The sequence below is a fragment of the Equus asinus genome, chromosome 27, assembly GCF_041296235.1.
Source record: "Equus asinus isolate D_3611 breed Donkey chromosome 27, EquAss-T2T_v2, whole genome shotgun sequence".
Taxonomy (NCBI): domain Eukaryota; kingdom Metazoa; phylum Chordata; class Mammalia; order Perissodactyla; family Equidae; genus Equus; species Equus asinus.
In genome coordinates, this window is record NC_091816.1 from 15,248,095 (window position 1) to 15,265,416 (window position 17,322).

Below are 17,322 nucleotides of genomic sequence, written 5' to 3' on the forward strand. Positions count from 1 at the left end.
GAGGGACTTTGTTCCTAAAATGGCCGGCCTACTTTTTGGGTGTGGAACACACCAGTTGGTGAGAAGTTTTCCCTGTTTGTGGTGCAAGTGATTTGTTGTTATTTTGGGATTGTGAACGTGTTCATGAAACAGCTTGCATTTCCCTCTGGCAGGGTCGATAAACAAAGTGCAATGAACACTCAGCGTCCCTTTCTGCAGGCAGCTCATAACTTTCAGTTTAAGATCAGTGTCTTCCTCTTTGTGTTGGAATTGCTTGTTAATTTCTTTCTATGAACTTGTGGGCAGATTCCTAAAAATTTTGGGTGTTAAGGGTGTTCATGCTGTCCCCATATCGCTCTATAGAAGTCCTTGCTTCAATTAGCCTTTGTCTGATGCGCTGGAGGGCTTCTCCTCTGTGCTTCTCTAACAGGAAGACATATAAATAACTGTTCCTCATTAGGGGAGAAGGGGAACTTCCACATTAAAGACTGCTTTAAAAAAATCCTTCCCTTTTTATTCATATATTCTATTCTCCAGTTGATTTTAGTATCTATCACTATCACATGATCCCCGTGACTTCCTGGTAGTTGGTTTTTAGCCATTTCATGCCTACTAATGTGCTATAAAAACTTTCCCAAAGTCTAAGACCTAGGCAAGTAACTGGTGGTGTTACCACTGGATGTGCCTGAATTGTAGACAGCCCTTCAGAATGGCTCCTGCTCTTCAGGAGCTCCATACAGCAGTCAAAATGAATGAAAACACAACCACACTGGATAAGCACGAGAATCATTGAGCTAAATCGACATATTAATAAGTAATATGACCTTGAAGATCAGGAAGAAAGAGAAGAAGAGTCTTTGGAATTTAAAAATCAGCCATAGTGGGGATAGCGCTTCAAATAGTTGTTAATATGTACAGATCAAAAGGAAGATGTTGTGACCGCATGTTCTTGAATCTTGAGGGCATTTAGATTGCATCCTCCACACCGCTACCAGTCAACTGGAGTAGCAGTCTGCAGCTCCACGTGGAAAACAGTGAGGCCGTGCGCCTCCTTCAGGAAGGCGGGCTATGTAAGCGAGGAGTGCAGACACGTGTGCCAGCTATTTGCCAATCCAGCTTTAGAATCTAGAATTTATCATCTATAATGCAAAATCATTGATGGTCAAGGACTGTTCTTCCTACTAATTGAAGAATTTAAGTGTTCCCATACCTGGGAGGGGATCTGTGGTCTGTCCAGCTCAGGCAGACCTAAGCAACGTGTTTGGCAAAAGATGGCCATCCTCTTTGATTACAGCCTCAAATTTCAGGCTGTCATGACAGAATGTTTTGTTTCTTCTTAATGAGTAATTATGAATATTTCATGAGTTGTAATGAGTGATGATGAATATTTCATAAGTTTTTGGAGCTCTATATTTTAGTAAATAACAGTTACCATTAAGTCAATTGTCCATTATTTAAAGTACCATTTCTCTTTATAGACCTTAAACTTGCTTTTTCAGTCCTTAAAACGTGTTAAACAATGTATGTTCACTGAGCCTTACACTCTTCAGCTTGTAGCACTGATTATCTATGCGCCTGATTGGAGGGTGATGGCAAGGGGCAGGAGGTGTGTCAGAATCTTTTGAAGGGATAGTTTGAAAGTGGAAGTTAAATATTATTATATAAATTTAAGTTTGGGAAATAAGAACAAAACTATGTTTTCCTAGTACATAGTACATATAATTTTTCTGAGTCTTCTTGACTGGTGATGTTAGGCTATCTTTTTCATAGAGATGTTCACCTTGGGGACAGAGCATGTGCTTCCTAAGAGAAAGTAGAAGAAAACCAGGACGGGAATATTCGCGCATCTGTTATATGTGCTTGGTGACTGCCCTTCAAATCTCTCAAAATGTCTTCTCTCCAAAACTTGAAACAGGGACGTTGTCTGTACAGCGAATCCTTAGTCCGGCCCCTTAATCCTGCTTCTTATCCTACTCTCAGTGCTTGTCCATGCTGCCTAGAAAAGCAGAGAAAGATAACGAAAGACACTCTTCCTACAGTTCAGAGTCTGAGATTTTCTTGATCTTGACAGCCACTGAATCACTAAATAGTGAGGACTTGTTGTAGGTGGACCTAATTTGAATTACGCAGTAAAACTAAGTATAAGAATACACTATGCCCCCACAATCCTCATCCTAAGTATATGCCTCAGAGAAACACACACGTACGTCAGTAAGGGGACATATACAAAGGAGATCATTACCACTTTGTTCACAGGAGCAGGTAGTTGGAGCAAATCCACATATTCATCTCTAGGGAAATAGAAAAGTCAGATGTAGTGAGTATGAAATGAAATACTTAACAGCGATCAGAAGCTATGGACAGAATGGATGGACCTTAAACTAGTATTGAGTGAAATAACTAAGAAACAGAACAAAATCTGTAACACAATGTAATTAATATAAATTTAAAACCAAGTTACACTCTATCTTTTTTAAAGATAAATCCAAAGATAATATATATATGTCCAAGGAAATACAGTGTGAGTACCTGGGAAATTGGGAAAGTAGAGAATTAGACTGGAGATGGGGTGAAGGGAAGGTGGAGATCAAAGGGAGAGTGTATCATTAATTGAGGCATATGATTCACCTTTCTGTACTTGAAGTAAATATGAACAGGAAGAGAGACTGTAGACCATGGAGAGAGAGAGAGGACTTACTGGAAAGAGGTAAGGATGGTGATTAAGAACATCAAGAAAAGTGATGAATGTTTGGAACAGCTCTTTGGAGAATGAGAGGTCAAGTGCAAGGATTGCGAGGCGGCCCCAAGAGCTGGCTGAAGGGAGGAAGCGTGAATTAATTGTGGTTCCAGTCTGCATAGTTGTGGTCTTTCCCAGAGAAGCATTGGGCTGCCCAGTGCAAGGGGAAAGATGGAAGATGTTTGGAGTTACCTGGTGTGATGTTGTGATTTATAAGAAATATGTATTTGGTCTTTGTCCGTTTCTGGCACAGAGTTCCTGAAACTCAGAATTTCCCAAGTGCTGAGAGCCATAAACATGTCTTTTATTATGTTAATTGGGTGACTTTTGGATCCCACCTAGGATGGAGGTGGTTGCCGGGGAAACCAACCATGTGATTAGAGGGTTGACCGCCTGGAGAGGAGAAAGGGGCAGGACATTGAATCAATCCCCAGTGTCCAATGATTTAAATGATTTAATCAATCATGCCTGTGTAACAAAGCCTCCATAAAACCCCAAAAGGATGGAGTTCAGAGAGCTTCCAGGTTGGTGAACATGTGGAGATGTGGGCAGAGTGGCGCACTCAGAGAGAGCATGGAAGCCCCACGCTCCTTCCCACATACCTTGCCCTACGCATCTCTTCCATCTGGCTGTTCCTGAGTTGTATCTTTTTAAGTAAAATGTTTCTCTGAGTTCTGGGAGCTGCTCTACCAAATTAGTCAAAGTCGAGGAGCGGGGTCTTTGGAACCTCCAATCTGTAGCTGGTCAGCCCGAAGCACAGGTGACAACCTGGACTTGCAATTGGCATCTGCAACAGACGGCAGTCTTGTGGGACTGAGCTCTTAACCTTTGGGACCTGATGTTATCTCTGGGTAGACAGTGTCAGAATTGAGTTGAATTGTAGGACACCCAGCTGCTGTCTGAGAATTCATGGTGTTAGGAGCCTCCCCCACCCTGAAACTGGGTGACCAGAACCCTTACCTGGGGGGGGGGGTGGGGGGGAGAGCAGGTTTCAGCTAAGGCTGAGGGACAGGGAGATGAAGCTTTTGAGGAGCAGGTAAGAGAGTGCTGAGCAACTGACTTGGGAGTGGGAGAGGAGCCTCATCCTTACTAGGCAGCAGGCTAGACCAGAGCAGGGAGTGAAGAAGTAGATCTTCCTGGTAGCTTTGTTACAAATAGCCTGAATCTCCCAAGCCGGGAGGGCAGGAATGAAGTCTAATATAAATACACACAGATTTCTTAAGCCAAATAGTTGGGCTCAGAAGCTGGGTCAACAAAGTGGATTTGAAGTATTCGCTGAATCAAGAGAAGAAGGGAGAGATAATTCTGAAAGCAGGGTTGCCAAAACCAATAGTTTAGCAACAAAAAGATTCTGGTGAGGCACAGATCTTCTTGGTGGATGGATTCCAGCAGGAATAGGTCAGGACTAGAACAGCAGCGACTCCCAAGTTGGTGAGTAACAGCTCGCTACTGTTTTGGTTTAATCTCCAGAGTCCTCTGTGTGCTGGAGGGTGGGGACGTGGTGTGAAGGGGGAAGGAATCATGGGAGGTTCTTTTTTTTGTAGGGAGAAGGCAGATTTATATAATAAAAGAGGTTCTTTTGTTTCAAAATTTTTGTATAAGAAGCTAAGCAACCTGGTTAGCTGAGAAGTATGTCAGCCCCTAACCAGGGGGGCTACTCTATAAATTACCCAGCTCTTGAAGACTTAGATTCAAACTGAGGTCTGGTTGATGAACCAGTCAGCTTTTCCTAGTTATTTTAGAATAATGCATGTCCTCAAGGCATCACCCTGATGAACATCTTTCTTTGGGTTTCTTTAAAGAACCATAATAAAGTGGAAGTATCCGGAGAGAGTGAGATCTCTAGCCCGTCTGCTGTTTTCTGCTTCCATCCAGGTAGCCAAAAGAATTACCGGGTTTACTGGCAGCTGCTGAACTCCTCTCTCTGTCTGTGTCTCTGTCTTCCATCCATCCATCCATCTATCCGTCCATCTTTCTATATTACTAGCACTTTCGATGTACCTGACGCTGTTTTTAGCACTTATTAAATATTAACTCATTGAATCTTCCTAACAGCCCCATGAGATAAGTGTTATTGTTATCCTCATTTTGTAGAGGGGAAGCTGAAGCACAGAGATTAAGTGCCTTTTCCAAGGCACTCAGCCGTCAGCCAGTAAACACTGGCGCCAGGACCTAAACCCAGGCAGTGAAGCCCCAGTGTTCATGCCCTTAAGCACCACATCAGTGGCCTTCCTAGGTGACTCTGAAGTCCATCTGGGAAGTTATTCATATGCTTGTATCGCTGTTCTTCCCAAAGGCTCCTGAGGGTCCTCTCACACTGTGCTGGCACGTAGGCTGGGCACCTGGTGGGAGGTGCCGCTCTGTGGATTGCACTTGCTCAGTCTTGACTTCCCTTTGTTCTTCATCTCCTTCTTTTCATCTTTTCTTCCCATCTGCCCCTTGTGTGCAGAGATGTAAGAGCGTCCTCCTTGACTTTCCAGGCCAGGAGTGGGACACTCATTGTTCTTAGGCAAACGCGCGGGAGATGAAAGTGCGGTGGACTGGGCGATGGGGTCATGAGTTCCGCAGCTCTCGCTTCCCTGCTCCTCAACAGCTTGTCTCCCTGTCCTCAGCCTTCGCTGAACCCTCCCCATGCTAGGTAACTCCACACATCTGCCGTCCTCACTCCTGGACCAGGCAGCCCAGAGCTTCTTTAGGAACAGACACAACTATGCAGACTGGGGCTGCAAGTAAAGGACTTTGATTTTCTGAGACCTGAAAGGTCATCTTTTAAAAATATTTGCTTCCCTCACTGCCAAAGTATATCTGCATATAGTCAGGGCAAATGCCTGCAAATTTCCATTTGACTTATTTAAACCTTTTTATCCTTGTCTAAAACTAACCAGTGACCTAAACGTGTGTGTGTGTCTATCTTTAAAAATAAGTATGGCTTTATTCTTATTTTTAAATGGTTCCACTGAATGCAAAGTGCCTTCATCTTTAGGTGGAACCAAAGGGTTTTTCAGCTTGCAGAGCCCCAGTGGTCACTAGTGCGTTAACTGCAAATGCAAATTAACAGGCCTGCAGGGTGGGAACCATGGAAGTCATCTGACCTAAAATGAAACTGATTTCCTATCTTTATACATGCAAACAAATCAGTGGGGAAACAGGCCCCCAGAGCAGAACGAAGACATTAGTCCTTTCAGGTGGCACTTGGACTCTTGCAAAAGAACTCCTTAGCATCTTCATCAAAGAGCACCAAAGACAAAAACAATAAAAACCTTTCCAGCTTAGTGATCTACCTTTCTCATCCCATCTCCTGGAAAAAAGAAAAATTTAAAAACTAAGATGTATGCAAATTCAGGATATTTGGGAACTGGTGTTTTTCGTAGATGTGAGAAAGGTTCCGCTATGGAATCCAGCTTTCCTGAGGCTTGTTTGCTCAGTGTCCTGTCTTTTGCAAGTTTTGCCAGGCAAATGTAATTCTTTTCTTAAAGGAAACATTTATTCTCTCAGATGCCACCGAGTTATTGAAACAGAGGCAGATAAACTCAATCAAGAAGTATTTAATAATTGCTCTGTGTTCCAGCATGTCCTGCCTGTGACACAGCTCCTCAAACGGTTTACAATTTGGGGATGGTAACAAGCCTATTTCACATGAAACAATTAGAATAATCTAACTAGGATTATAACCGAACGCTCAGTGATATGAATCAGACTCAGTTCAGTGAGAGTTCCAGAGGGGACACCAGACAGAGAAGACTGAAAATGGCTTGTGAGGGATTTGTAGGTAAGTGATACGGTTGCTTGAGGATGAAAAAGGTTTGAAGGGGAGAGAGAATTGTTTCCTTTGTGCCAGGGTGGGGAGGGGACAGGAATGCACTATGCTTTGGGGACAATGAGAGACTAGCCCAATTAGAGCAAAGGGTTTATGAGGGGAAGTAGGAGTATATTAACCAAAATGGTGATAATTTTTTTCCAAACAAGAAATCTAGGCATGTGTTCTAATGTATAGATGGGGGGGCAGTATTTGAAATCGAGAGTGTCAAAGAAAACCTGGGGTGTGTGTTTCTGTCGCCACAGAGGACCTGAGCTGATCCAATATGGTGGCTGAGGTCGAGAATCCTTATAGAGCTCTGTGTAAGGCTCTTCGGGGTCAGCCATCATTATGAGAGCAGTATTTTAGAAAGATTTTTAGTCAGGATGCTCTGCTTCAAGGCTGCAATCTTTTCTGAAGATGTGTGTCAAGTATACAGAACCCTCCGTATTCTTTTTTATAGGAGCTCGATAAATATTTATCAACCAGATTGCAGCTTTGTTGAAGCAGGGATGGTGTCATCTCTACTTACTCTTGTATCCCAGTGCCTAACCCAGTGCTCAGCACAGAGCAGGAAGTCAGTATTTATTTGTCGAAAAACCTGGGAATGGTATTCAGGATAGACGGGACGGGGGACGCCCTGCAGGTCATACAGGCATAAGATAAGTTAATAACTGGGTGTTCTTGTTCACCATGTAACCCTGGCTTTTCAGCTTGAATCGCTTAATGATTTTTGACTTTAGGATGTGGCCCAACGGCAGAGAATAAATGGGGTGAAACAATGTATTTTAGAGGGAGAATTGCTTCTAATGATGGAGCCCAACAAAGCAATTGGAGATTGAAAGCTGCAGGTCATGGGCAGAGCCGTCCCTATTTTCCTGTGCTGTTGCAGGAAGTGCATTTTATAGAAAAGTGAGAGAGGAACTGAGGGGAAACGGAGAGCTCTGGGCTGGTGAATTCACAGCAGGCTGACAGGGCACTCCCGGCCGCTGTAGCTGGCCCTTCATCCTCCAGGCTGCGCTACGGGACCCCGCAGCCGCTGGTCCAGCCCGGCACGGGGCTCCGGGAGGCCATGCTGATGAGGACGGCACCCCGGGCTGGAGTCTAGGATGGTAAGAGGTGGTTCTTCTTTGGTTTAGGCGTGACTTGATTTATTTGCATCTAAAACCAACCTGTTTTCACTTCTCTTGGTAACTGAAAGAATGTATCTAGAATTATCTAACATGTGCGTGCCTTTAGAGCTCCCTCCCAGGTCTTCTCCAGGTCATACTAAACTTGGCAGTGAATTTGACCAATGCAAAGTCTTGGGGGTGTGAATGTGTCCTGGGGTCTAGAGAGCTGGTCTAAAACTGCTCGCGAGCGTTGAGTTTTCGTATCTTCCGTTCCAGAGGCAAAAAGCTCTGAACCAAGTAATCTATGTGAACTAAACAAAAGTCAGGGAGGTGAGAATGACAATTTCCCTCTGTCGCACTTGCGCTTGTGCTGTCATATGAAGATTCTAGCAACCATGTGAAGTCGGAGGTACAGTCTCTGTGACACACCAGGGCCCAGCCTCTGTTAGGAATTTCGGACATTCTGAAAGCTTGGGGAGTATTTTTAGATGAGGCTTGTTCCTACAAATGAGGAAGTCTAGCAGATGGCTCTTCCGGCTGGATATTTTTTTCCAGCTTTCTACCAATACAGTACGGAGAAAACTTCTGGCAAGGCTTCTTTCTCTAAGGACAATGAGGGGAAAAGCCATTCTGAAAACACTGGGCAGCAGCTGCGGGGCTCCGAGTCTCTGAGGACACTGTGCCACTGGCCGTGTATTTCACCCTCATCTCCTGTGACTGTGTCTAATCAAGAAGGGGAGGCAGGAGAGGAAGTCTGAGCAAGCACAAGCCATTTATCACACCGAGGGAGCAAAGACATCTGTGCGGGCCGTGCTCTCGCCGCAGCTGATAAGAATGTTATTCACCACCCAAAGAGGAAGGACCAGAGTATGTGGTTTTGGCCCATTGAAGCCACTTCCTTAAATTACATGACATCCAATTTCATCTTCTAGATGGTTTGCACCAGTTTTATGAAAGACAAATCAAACTATCATTAATGAGGGAAAAGTGCCTTGGACAAAAAGAAGTATAGTCTTGCCGTGCATTGTTGAGTGCGCTCGGATTGTCCTTTAGCCTATGTCTGACAGAACAATCCAGTAAGGCTCAGAAAAGTCACCTTTGGAATATTAAGCCTTTTCCAGAGATTCTTAAGAAACCTCTTGCACACAGAGATGGAAGACATAAAAACAACTGGGGCGTCTGGCTCTGCCCTGACAGCAAGCTTCCTCTTTTATTTATAAATCTGATGTGGTTTTGCTTATTCCCTAGCTAAAGTGGCAGTTCTCTAAGAGTGCAGATTACATGAGTTTCCAAGGTGGAAGATTTTCGATGCAGTTCATAGGAAAGAGTCTTCACTCCCAAGATTTTGCTCTTCAGAGGGAAGGTCACTGCTTTCCCTCCCCATACACCTGAGCGTTCCAGATGCCTGTTGGGTTTTAGTTACCTGGTGGGAACCTGGGCTTCTGGAGTTTTTTGAGCAGAGAAACAGCAGTAATATCCTGAGACGCCATGAAAACTCCCTTTGTGGCTAGGATACTAAGATTTACCAAGGTCTCCTTTTGGAGACTCCCCACTTTCCTGTACACACACACACCCACACACAGACACACACAAACACACACACCGCTGTGAAGAACTTATCCTGTGATCACAGGAATCGTCTGATTTTATCTGCATTCTCTTGGTGAGTCTTCGAAGCTGTAAATTCTCCCTCATGGTGACTAGATGCAGAAGGATTAATCCCCTAAGTCTCAGAAGAGTCATTGGGTGTGAGAAATAACTTTTTCCATTCACCAGGCTCTTCTGTGGTGGAACCAACCCTCATGTGGGGCCTGCTGGAAATCCCACTGGGTCATCCGATGTGCTGTTTGCCTTTCAGAGGCTCAGCAACAAGTCAACAGGAGTGGCCCTGTGCTTATTCAGGCTCTAGTGACTTTGTTTCCTTCTAGAATGTTCATTTTCAATTTATCAAATATTTCAAGCAAACAATGAAGTGCAAAGAATAATTTAACTCTTATGTGTCCCCCTAAGATTTTTCAAGTATTAACATTTTTCCATTTGTTTTAGATTTTTTTAAATAAAATATTACGGGTACAGTGGAAGATCCCTCCCTATTTCCATTTCAATTTCCCATTGCTACTCAGAGTAATTCCTATCTTGAATTTGATGAGTAGTATTTCCATTTTACTACATATATGGGATATCCAAAAAATATATAGCATTGTTATGTGTTTTAAAACATATATAAATGGTATCACACTGTACTTGAGCCTTTTGCAAGCTACTTTTAATATTCAACATTTGAAGAATCATTTTCACGTTGGTACATTAAAATCGAGTTCATTTATTTTTGAACGGTATATAGTATTCCATTATAAGACTATATACCACAATGTATCCATTTCTTTATTGATGGACATTGGACTGATTACAATTTTGTTTTTGCTATTAGTAACACTGTAAACAACCTTGTCCATGTATGAAAGTTTCTCTAGATCTGCACCGTACATACGGTAGCCGCTAGCTTAAAATGTGGCCAGTCTAAATTGCAATGTGCTGTAAATATAAAATACACACCAGATTTTGAAGACTTAGAATGAAAAAGGAAGAATGTAAAGTATCTCATTAATAATTTTTATATTCATTGCATGCTGAAATGACAATATTTTTATATATGTTGTTAAATAAAATGTTATTAAAATGAATTTCACCTATAATTTGGCTACTAAAAACATTTAAATTATATGTATGTCTTGCGTTACATTTCTATTGGACAAGGCTGTTCTAGACCAGGAGTTAGTAATCTACAGCCCACAAGCCAGCCAGCTGTGTTTGTAAGTAAAATTTTGCTGGAAAACATGCCCATTTATTTACATACAGTCTGTGGCTTCTTTCCTGCTAAAACAGCAGAGTTGAGTAGTTGCAACAGACACCGTATGACCCACATGCCTAAACCATTTACCATCTGTCCCTTTAAGGAAAAGTTTGTTGACCCCTATTCTAGAGCAATGATTTTTAACCTTCTTTTAACCAGAACCCACAAAAGAAATATATTTAATATCGTTATCCAACACACACACCCCTGAAACAAAAGTTTCACACGCAAAGTTTCACAAATCCTTACAACATATTTTCATATTTTCTGGTCTGTTCTAGTTTATTAAAATAAACTGCTGGTCAATAAACTGCCGTGGCTCACTAAATTGACTTAGCCATTCATTCACTACTAGTCATTTGAATATCATCGCTCAAGGATATATACCTAAAAATGGCACAAGTTCATTACAGGAATATGCATATTCAACTTTACAGGATTCATCAAAGTGTTATCCAGAGTGTGTGTGTGTGTATGTGAGTGTGTGTACCGATCTTCAATCCCACAGACAGTGCAAGAAACTTCCCATTTTCCCACATCTTTAACAATATCTGATATTGCCAGACTGATCTGATAGGTGTAAAATGGAATGTTGTTTTTTAAATCTGATAACTACTAAGTTTGATCACCTTTTCATGTGTTGATTGATTTTTTTTTTTCTTTTTGAATTGTCTGCTTGTGTTCATTGCCCTTTTTTGAATGGGGTCATTTGTCTGTCTGTTGCATTCTTTTGATGTTCTGGATACCAATCCTTTATCAGTTATGTAGATTGCAAACGTGTGGGTTGCCCACTCCAAGGCTTGCTTTTTTTCACTTTCTTTGTGGTGTGTTTTATTTTATCAGACAGAAGTTTTAAATTTTAAAGTAATCAAATTTATCTATGTTTTCCTTTATGGTTCTTTTTTCTTTTTTAATCTCATTTAAGAGATCCTGCCCTATATGCCAAGATCATAAAGATTTTCTCGATTTTCTTCTAACAGATTTTAAAATCTTGGGTTTTTTTCTGTTGAAAATTCATGTTTGTACGTGGTGTGAGATATAGCGTTGCTTTCCTTTTTTTTTTTGTCCTACTGTAAATAGCTAGTGTATGAGGGTCATTAACTGACATGTCCCTCCTTCCATCACTGATGCAACACTACCTTTGTCACATAGCAAGTTCCTGTATGCAGAGGTCTGTGTCTTAGATCTCTGTCCTGAAAACATTGGCCCTAGATGTATCAGAAACAAACCTTTACTGATCTCACATATACTGCCACCAGGTCTAGATGGTGGTACAGGCAAGTTGTCGCAATCTTTCGAGGGACGCGTCATCCCTGTCTTATACAAACCACGTGAGGTGATTGAAAAAGAGAAAAAGTCACCCAGGTCGCTTCATGACTCTAATTTGACCTTTATACCAAAACTAGACGAGAACGGTACAAGACAGAAAAATTATGGACTAAGCTCACATTTTAAAGTAAATGTAAAAATCTTAAATTGAATATTAGAAAAACTAAATCCAGCATTGTGTAGTAAAATAAGTTTCTGCAAAGTGTGCAAGCATGGGTCAATTTAAGAAAAGTTATTAATGTAGTTCATCACGTTGGCAGAATAAAGAAGGAAAGCGATATGATTTTTTTATAGATGTGGGAAAAGCCTTTGATAAAATCCAAAAACTATAAATGATTTAAAAAGATAAAGTGTTTAGATAACTTAGAATAGAAACACTCTTCCTTAACCTGATAAAGAACATCTGCTAAAACCTACAGCAAACATGCACTTCGTGTGGAAACATCCCTTATCCCACTCTGATATTGAGCTCCCTCTTTGCATCTGGCACCTGGGAATTTTTCTTTCTTTCAATGCTTTGCTGTTAGTTTAAATAGTTGTGTGTGTCTGTGTGTGTGTCTGTGTGTATACTCACATATGCACACTTTTATGTTTTGCTTTGCTGCTGGTTTAAATAGTTGTGTGTGTGTGTATACTCACATACGCACAGGTTTATGTATTTTTTAGTTTTGTCTATTTCTATACATTTCACTGAGTGTTTTCCTAAGTTTATGGCACGGGGAGCTGTGCCAGCTCAGCGGCTATGGCGCTGGAATTTCTCCCCTGTCAGTTTTCCAGGCCTGAAGACCAAGAGACTCCAGAGACACTTTGGCGGGGGCACAGTAGTTGGGTTGCCATAGAGCTGGCTCCTCTCCTGGATTAAGGAGTTGTCATTATTCACAACTTCATATCTTGGCTTCATCTGGAAAAGCCGTTATTGATGGATCTGGTGAGGATAAAAGTATTTTAGGAACCTGTCTATGATTATATTTTGCCAGAAGGTAAAATAAAGATAATCTACAGCCATAGTACTTCCTAAGGATTTGATATTTGCAAGATCCCCACAGTGACGTGAAACATAAGGACTACTATTAGACGTAACATTGCCGTGACTGTCGCACTTAGGTTTAACACCTTTAAAACATTTTTTCATGTATTTCCAAGGGTTGGTGGTGGAGAGAGAGGTATGTTTCTAAAGAGCACTTTTCATAGTAGCAAACAAACTTTCTCTAAACTTTTCTGTTAAAGAACAAGGGATTCCAGTGACAGTGAAGATCACTTCAGGGCTTGGCAATGTTGAACACAAAGAACAATCGATACATTCTTGACTGTAAGGTCATGTGCATAAATAAGGCCGTTCTGATGCCAAGTCAATACAATACTGTAGTTTTCCTACAGCAGATATTGCGGTATAGATCTGCTGTAGTGGGAACAGCAATCTCATCAGGAAGTATCAGTTCAAACAAATCTGGGTTACCACCAACAGGGAAAGAGCTGGATTGATTTGCCCCACTGCGTGGTGAAAATGTCAGGTCCGAGTGAATATTCATGTGGTGCTTAGAGCAGGGGAGGAGAAATCAATAAGCTAAACACTCTACCTAATAATGGAACTCTTTTCTCCAAGGCGAGTTCTTTTTTCTTGAACTTGGTGTTCCTGTTCCTGATATGGTGGAAATGCTGTCCTAGGGATGCGACAGAAGATTTCCTAGAAAGCCTAAGGGCAGATTTATTCCATAGTTCTTTGATAAGGATTATGGTAACATGGTTCTGTGTGAACATTGCACTAGGAGTCTGGCTAAAATTGAAATAAAATTTTCCTTAATTCCGAGGAACAACCTAGACCCTTTGAAGCGATGTCAAGAGAGTAAAAAAGAAATCCCACATTTTTGGTCCCTAATTTGCAATTCACTTGTTCTGTGATTGTGCAGAAGCTGCCCAGTCTCTGTATATCTCTATACACTGGCTTGTATGATAATGTTCAATTTTTCTTTGTAGAGATGTTACACAGAATGTAATAGATGACGTAAATGTTTTGGCAGATGAGATCAGAATATAAAGGCAGTTCCTCCCAAATCATGATTTTGACATTTGTCTAAACTTCATAGACTCATTTCTCCTAACTGTACCATAGACATCTTCTACCGTGCACGTGCCTAATGTTTCAGAAGAGCCCCTGTTCTCTCTTCCCCAAATCATTTTTGCAAAACTTGCTGGCGTTGTTCAGGTGTCAAAAGCATAGCAGGTCCATGATCCATCAGCCTGGTTTTTGAAAAGAAACCAAATTAATTACTTTTATTGTTTGTTCCTCCATTTTCCAGGCACCTTTTAAAAATGAACAAGAGCAGCTCTGATTTGGAAAAAGTGAGCCAGGGCTCGGCAGAGAGCCTCAGCCCGTCCTTCAGGGGCGTCCACGTCAGTTTCACCACGGGCTCCACGGACAGCCTGGCCTCGGACTCCAGGACCTGCAGTGACGGAGGTAACAGACTCGACCTTGATGGGGAGCCTTAGATTCTCAAGTCTGCAAGGCCAGGCCTGGATTAATTGCCAGGATTTGGAAGGGCTCAGGTAGACCTACTGTCTTGGCCCTGTTCTCCCCATAAGGTAGACTCTATCAGGGAGCGGTTGATGTTAATTTCCTATTGAATTATGACAAGGCGCCTCATCTCATATGGGCCTCTCCAGTTATACACAGTGCATCCACATGGCAGCAAGGTGGGAGGAGGCCGAATTTGAAAGCATATTGAAAGACTCCCTATTCCCTGGGTAATGAGCCATCTACATATGAGTCTGCACTCCATTTCTGTCCTCAGGATTAGTTCTCAAGGGATGGGGTACATACCAACCACAGGTTTTCACACACAGCCCTCCCCCCATCTCTCTGTCTGTGCTCTATCTTTCCTGCAAATGCATGGACACATACGTGCACACATGCACACACTTACTTGGACACACAGCAGGTGTTCATACAAATGCTTGTTAAATTAAAGGATTACACCACCATCCATCCCACTTTTCTGGAAGAAGCTCTAAGGCGTAATATGTGAGTCTGTCCTAATTGGGTATGTCCCTTAAAAGGAACTCTTGTTTTTCTGTAGTTGTGATAAGTAGTATTAAAACCTCTCACCCTTCCAGCATTCTTTGTGTGTGTGTGTGTCCTCTCCCACATTTCTCGTAGACTTGCTTTAGCATGTTAGGTTTCAACATGTGCCAACATGACTGCCTTTCCCACTCTATGAAGTATTTCTTCTCAGTAGGCAATTTTGGAGTAGAGGATTCCATTGTAAATTTACTGTCACCCACATTTTTGTGTCTAAAAGATGAGTACCGCTAAGACAAAAGCATAATTATAAGTCAGTCTGTGGTGTGTTCTGATGGGGAACGTCTGACAGCTCTGACTTAAAAACAGGAAATGTCTTAGTCTTGATTTCTGGATTTTCTTTTTCTGCAGATTTCCCTGGGCTTCTATCTTTTTCCTTTTCCCATCCCATTGTGCAAAAATTCCACGAGGCAGATTATTCCACAGGGGGTTTGGCTGGGCACGTGAACCATTAGTCCCTGTGCTGGTCAGCCCTGACCTGCTCTCTTGGGGGTGGTCACCCATTCTGATGGAGCAGAGTACAGTGGAGCCCTCCATGGGCCACAGGCCAGCTGGTGTTGATGAGAGCTGGACTTAATTGCCTCAGCACTTTGCTGCTCAGAACCAGCAAATCATCCTGTCTGCTCTCAGGGTCTAGCCAGGAAGGTAAGATTAAAATGCATGACATGAGGGCCAGCCTGGTGGTGCAGCAGTAAAGTTCACACATTCGGCTTCAGAGGCCCGGAGTTTGCTGGTTCGGATCCCAGGGGCAGACCTACGCACTGCTTGTCAAGCCATGGTGTAGCAGGTGTCCCACATATGAAGCAGAGGAAGATGGGCATGGATGTTAGCTCAGGGCCAGTCTTCCTCAGCAGAAAGGGGAGGATTGGTGACAGATGTTAGCTCAGGGCTAATCTTCCTCAAAAAAACAACAAAAAATGCATGACATGAGGGTGGATGGGCTAAGCGAGGAAACTGGGCTGCCCAGAACCTAAGTGTTTGTAGAGATAGGAAATTGGGCTGCCCAAAACACAAACCCTTATAAAGGCTTCCAGAAGAGAGAGGAATCAATGAGGGCTAGTGGAGGTTCAGAGATGGCTTTGTGAGAAGATAAAACTTTAGTTCATGTTTTAAGTGTGGTTAGAATTGAGGAAGTAAAGGGTGGACGAGAAGGCTTTGCAGGTTAAGGAAAGAATAAAGGCAGAGTGAAGACATAAGGTTCGCAGAACACATTGGGAAAAGGGTCAGACCAGCTGTACGCACGTCAGTGGAGGCAAGTGAGGGGAAAATGGGCGTGAGGTTGGTGGGAAGCTGGAGGATGGATTGTACAGAGTTCTTGAAACCAGTTTGTGGAGTTCAGAAATAGGGAGCCACTGGGGGTTTCTGAGTACAATGGTGACACCTAACTCAGACATTTTTGAACTAAAATGAAAACATTTTCATGGTTATTCCTTTATCATGAGCCAGTTACCCAATGGAAATGCACTCCAAAATTTGGATTCCTAGATTGACAAGAAGGCATAGACCTTGTTACTGGACTCTGGGTCCTTAGAATGAACCATTTCTATCTGCTGCTCCTGCGTATGGCTCTGTACCCGGAACCATGCTTTGAAACTGGCAAGATCAAAGGCATTCTCTCTTTCTTTTTTTTTTTTACCTTTTCAACATCTCTTAAACATTAATCTGGGGAATATCCAGAACCACTGGTCATGGAATGTAAGAAACCCTTCATTCAGCTTCTCATCATTAACCAAGGCAGCTTGCCTTAGGTCAGTAATTGAACAATTGTATTTCAGCCCCAGAGTCCTTATTCGCTTTTACCTCATAGCAAAGATGTTCACCCCTCGTGCCTTTTGTTACTATTTGCCTTCTAGTACTGAAGCTGAGAGACTGGTTTGGAATGAGCAAGTTCAAGCTGAAGTTTTTTGAAATCAGAATGTGGTGTCTGCCTTTCTAAATATTATATACTAAGTCAAAAGATACCATTAAACTGTACATTTATTTTGTCAATAGAAATTCACTGATGAAAATGACCCATTTTTGTATCCGCAGTATAGGCTGGCCAGAGTGAGTTGAGGACAAAGTCATTCCAGGACATACATAATAGTAGCTTATGTAAACTTCTTGGAAGCTTATCAGAGTCGATGGTTAAAGTTAGTTTTCTACTATTCAAGTTTTGTGGCAAAGAAAAAAAAGTTTTAAATTTTATAAGAAAAACAAACATAATTCAAGTCTATAACTTTGTGGCATTTTTAAAATGTTTGTCTACATTTTATGTTTACAAAATATATTTGTATCAGTATTAATTTCACCTCTTTATGCTTATACCGCATTTCATATTCCTCAAAGCACATCTGTCATGCCATTTGTCCATGTGGGCAGTTCACTTGAACAGTGAGTGAACTCAGAGGAAAAATTCATCTCAGCAGTTGCTTGGTTTATGCTTGGTTTGGGAGGGAC

General features: G+C 42.1%; 1 protein-coding gene across 3 annotated transcripts in view; it reads left to right on the forward strand.

The window, feature by feature from the left end:
- PRAG1 (PEAK1 related, kinase-activating pseudokinase 1) overlaps positions 1-17,322 on the forward strand; it is a 48,322-nt gene that overhangs the window by 14,424 nt on the left and 16,576 nt on the right. For all 3 annotated transcript variants that reach the window (XM_014867403.3, XM_014867402.3, XM_070499797.1), the window contains exon 4: positions 14,105-14,262. In XM_014867403.3, the coding sequence (XP_014722889.1) occupies positions 14,105-14,262 (158 nt within the window). The remainder of the gene's footprint in view (positions 1-14,104; positions 14,263-17,322) is intronic.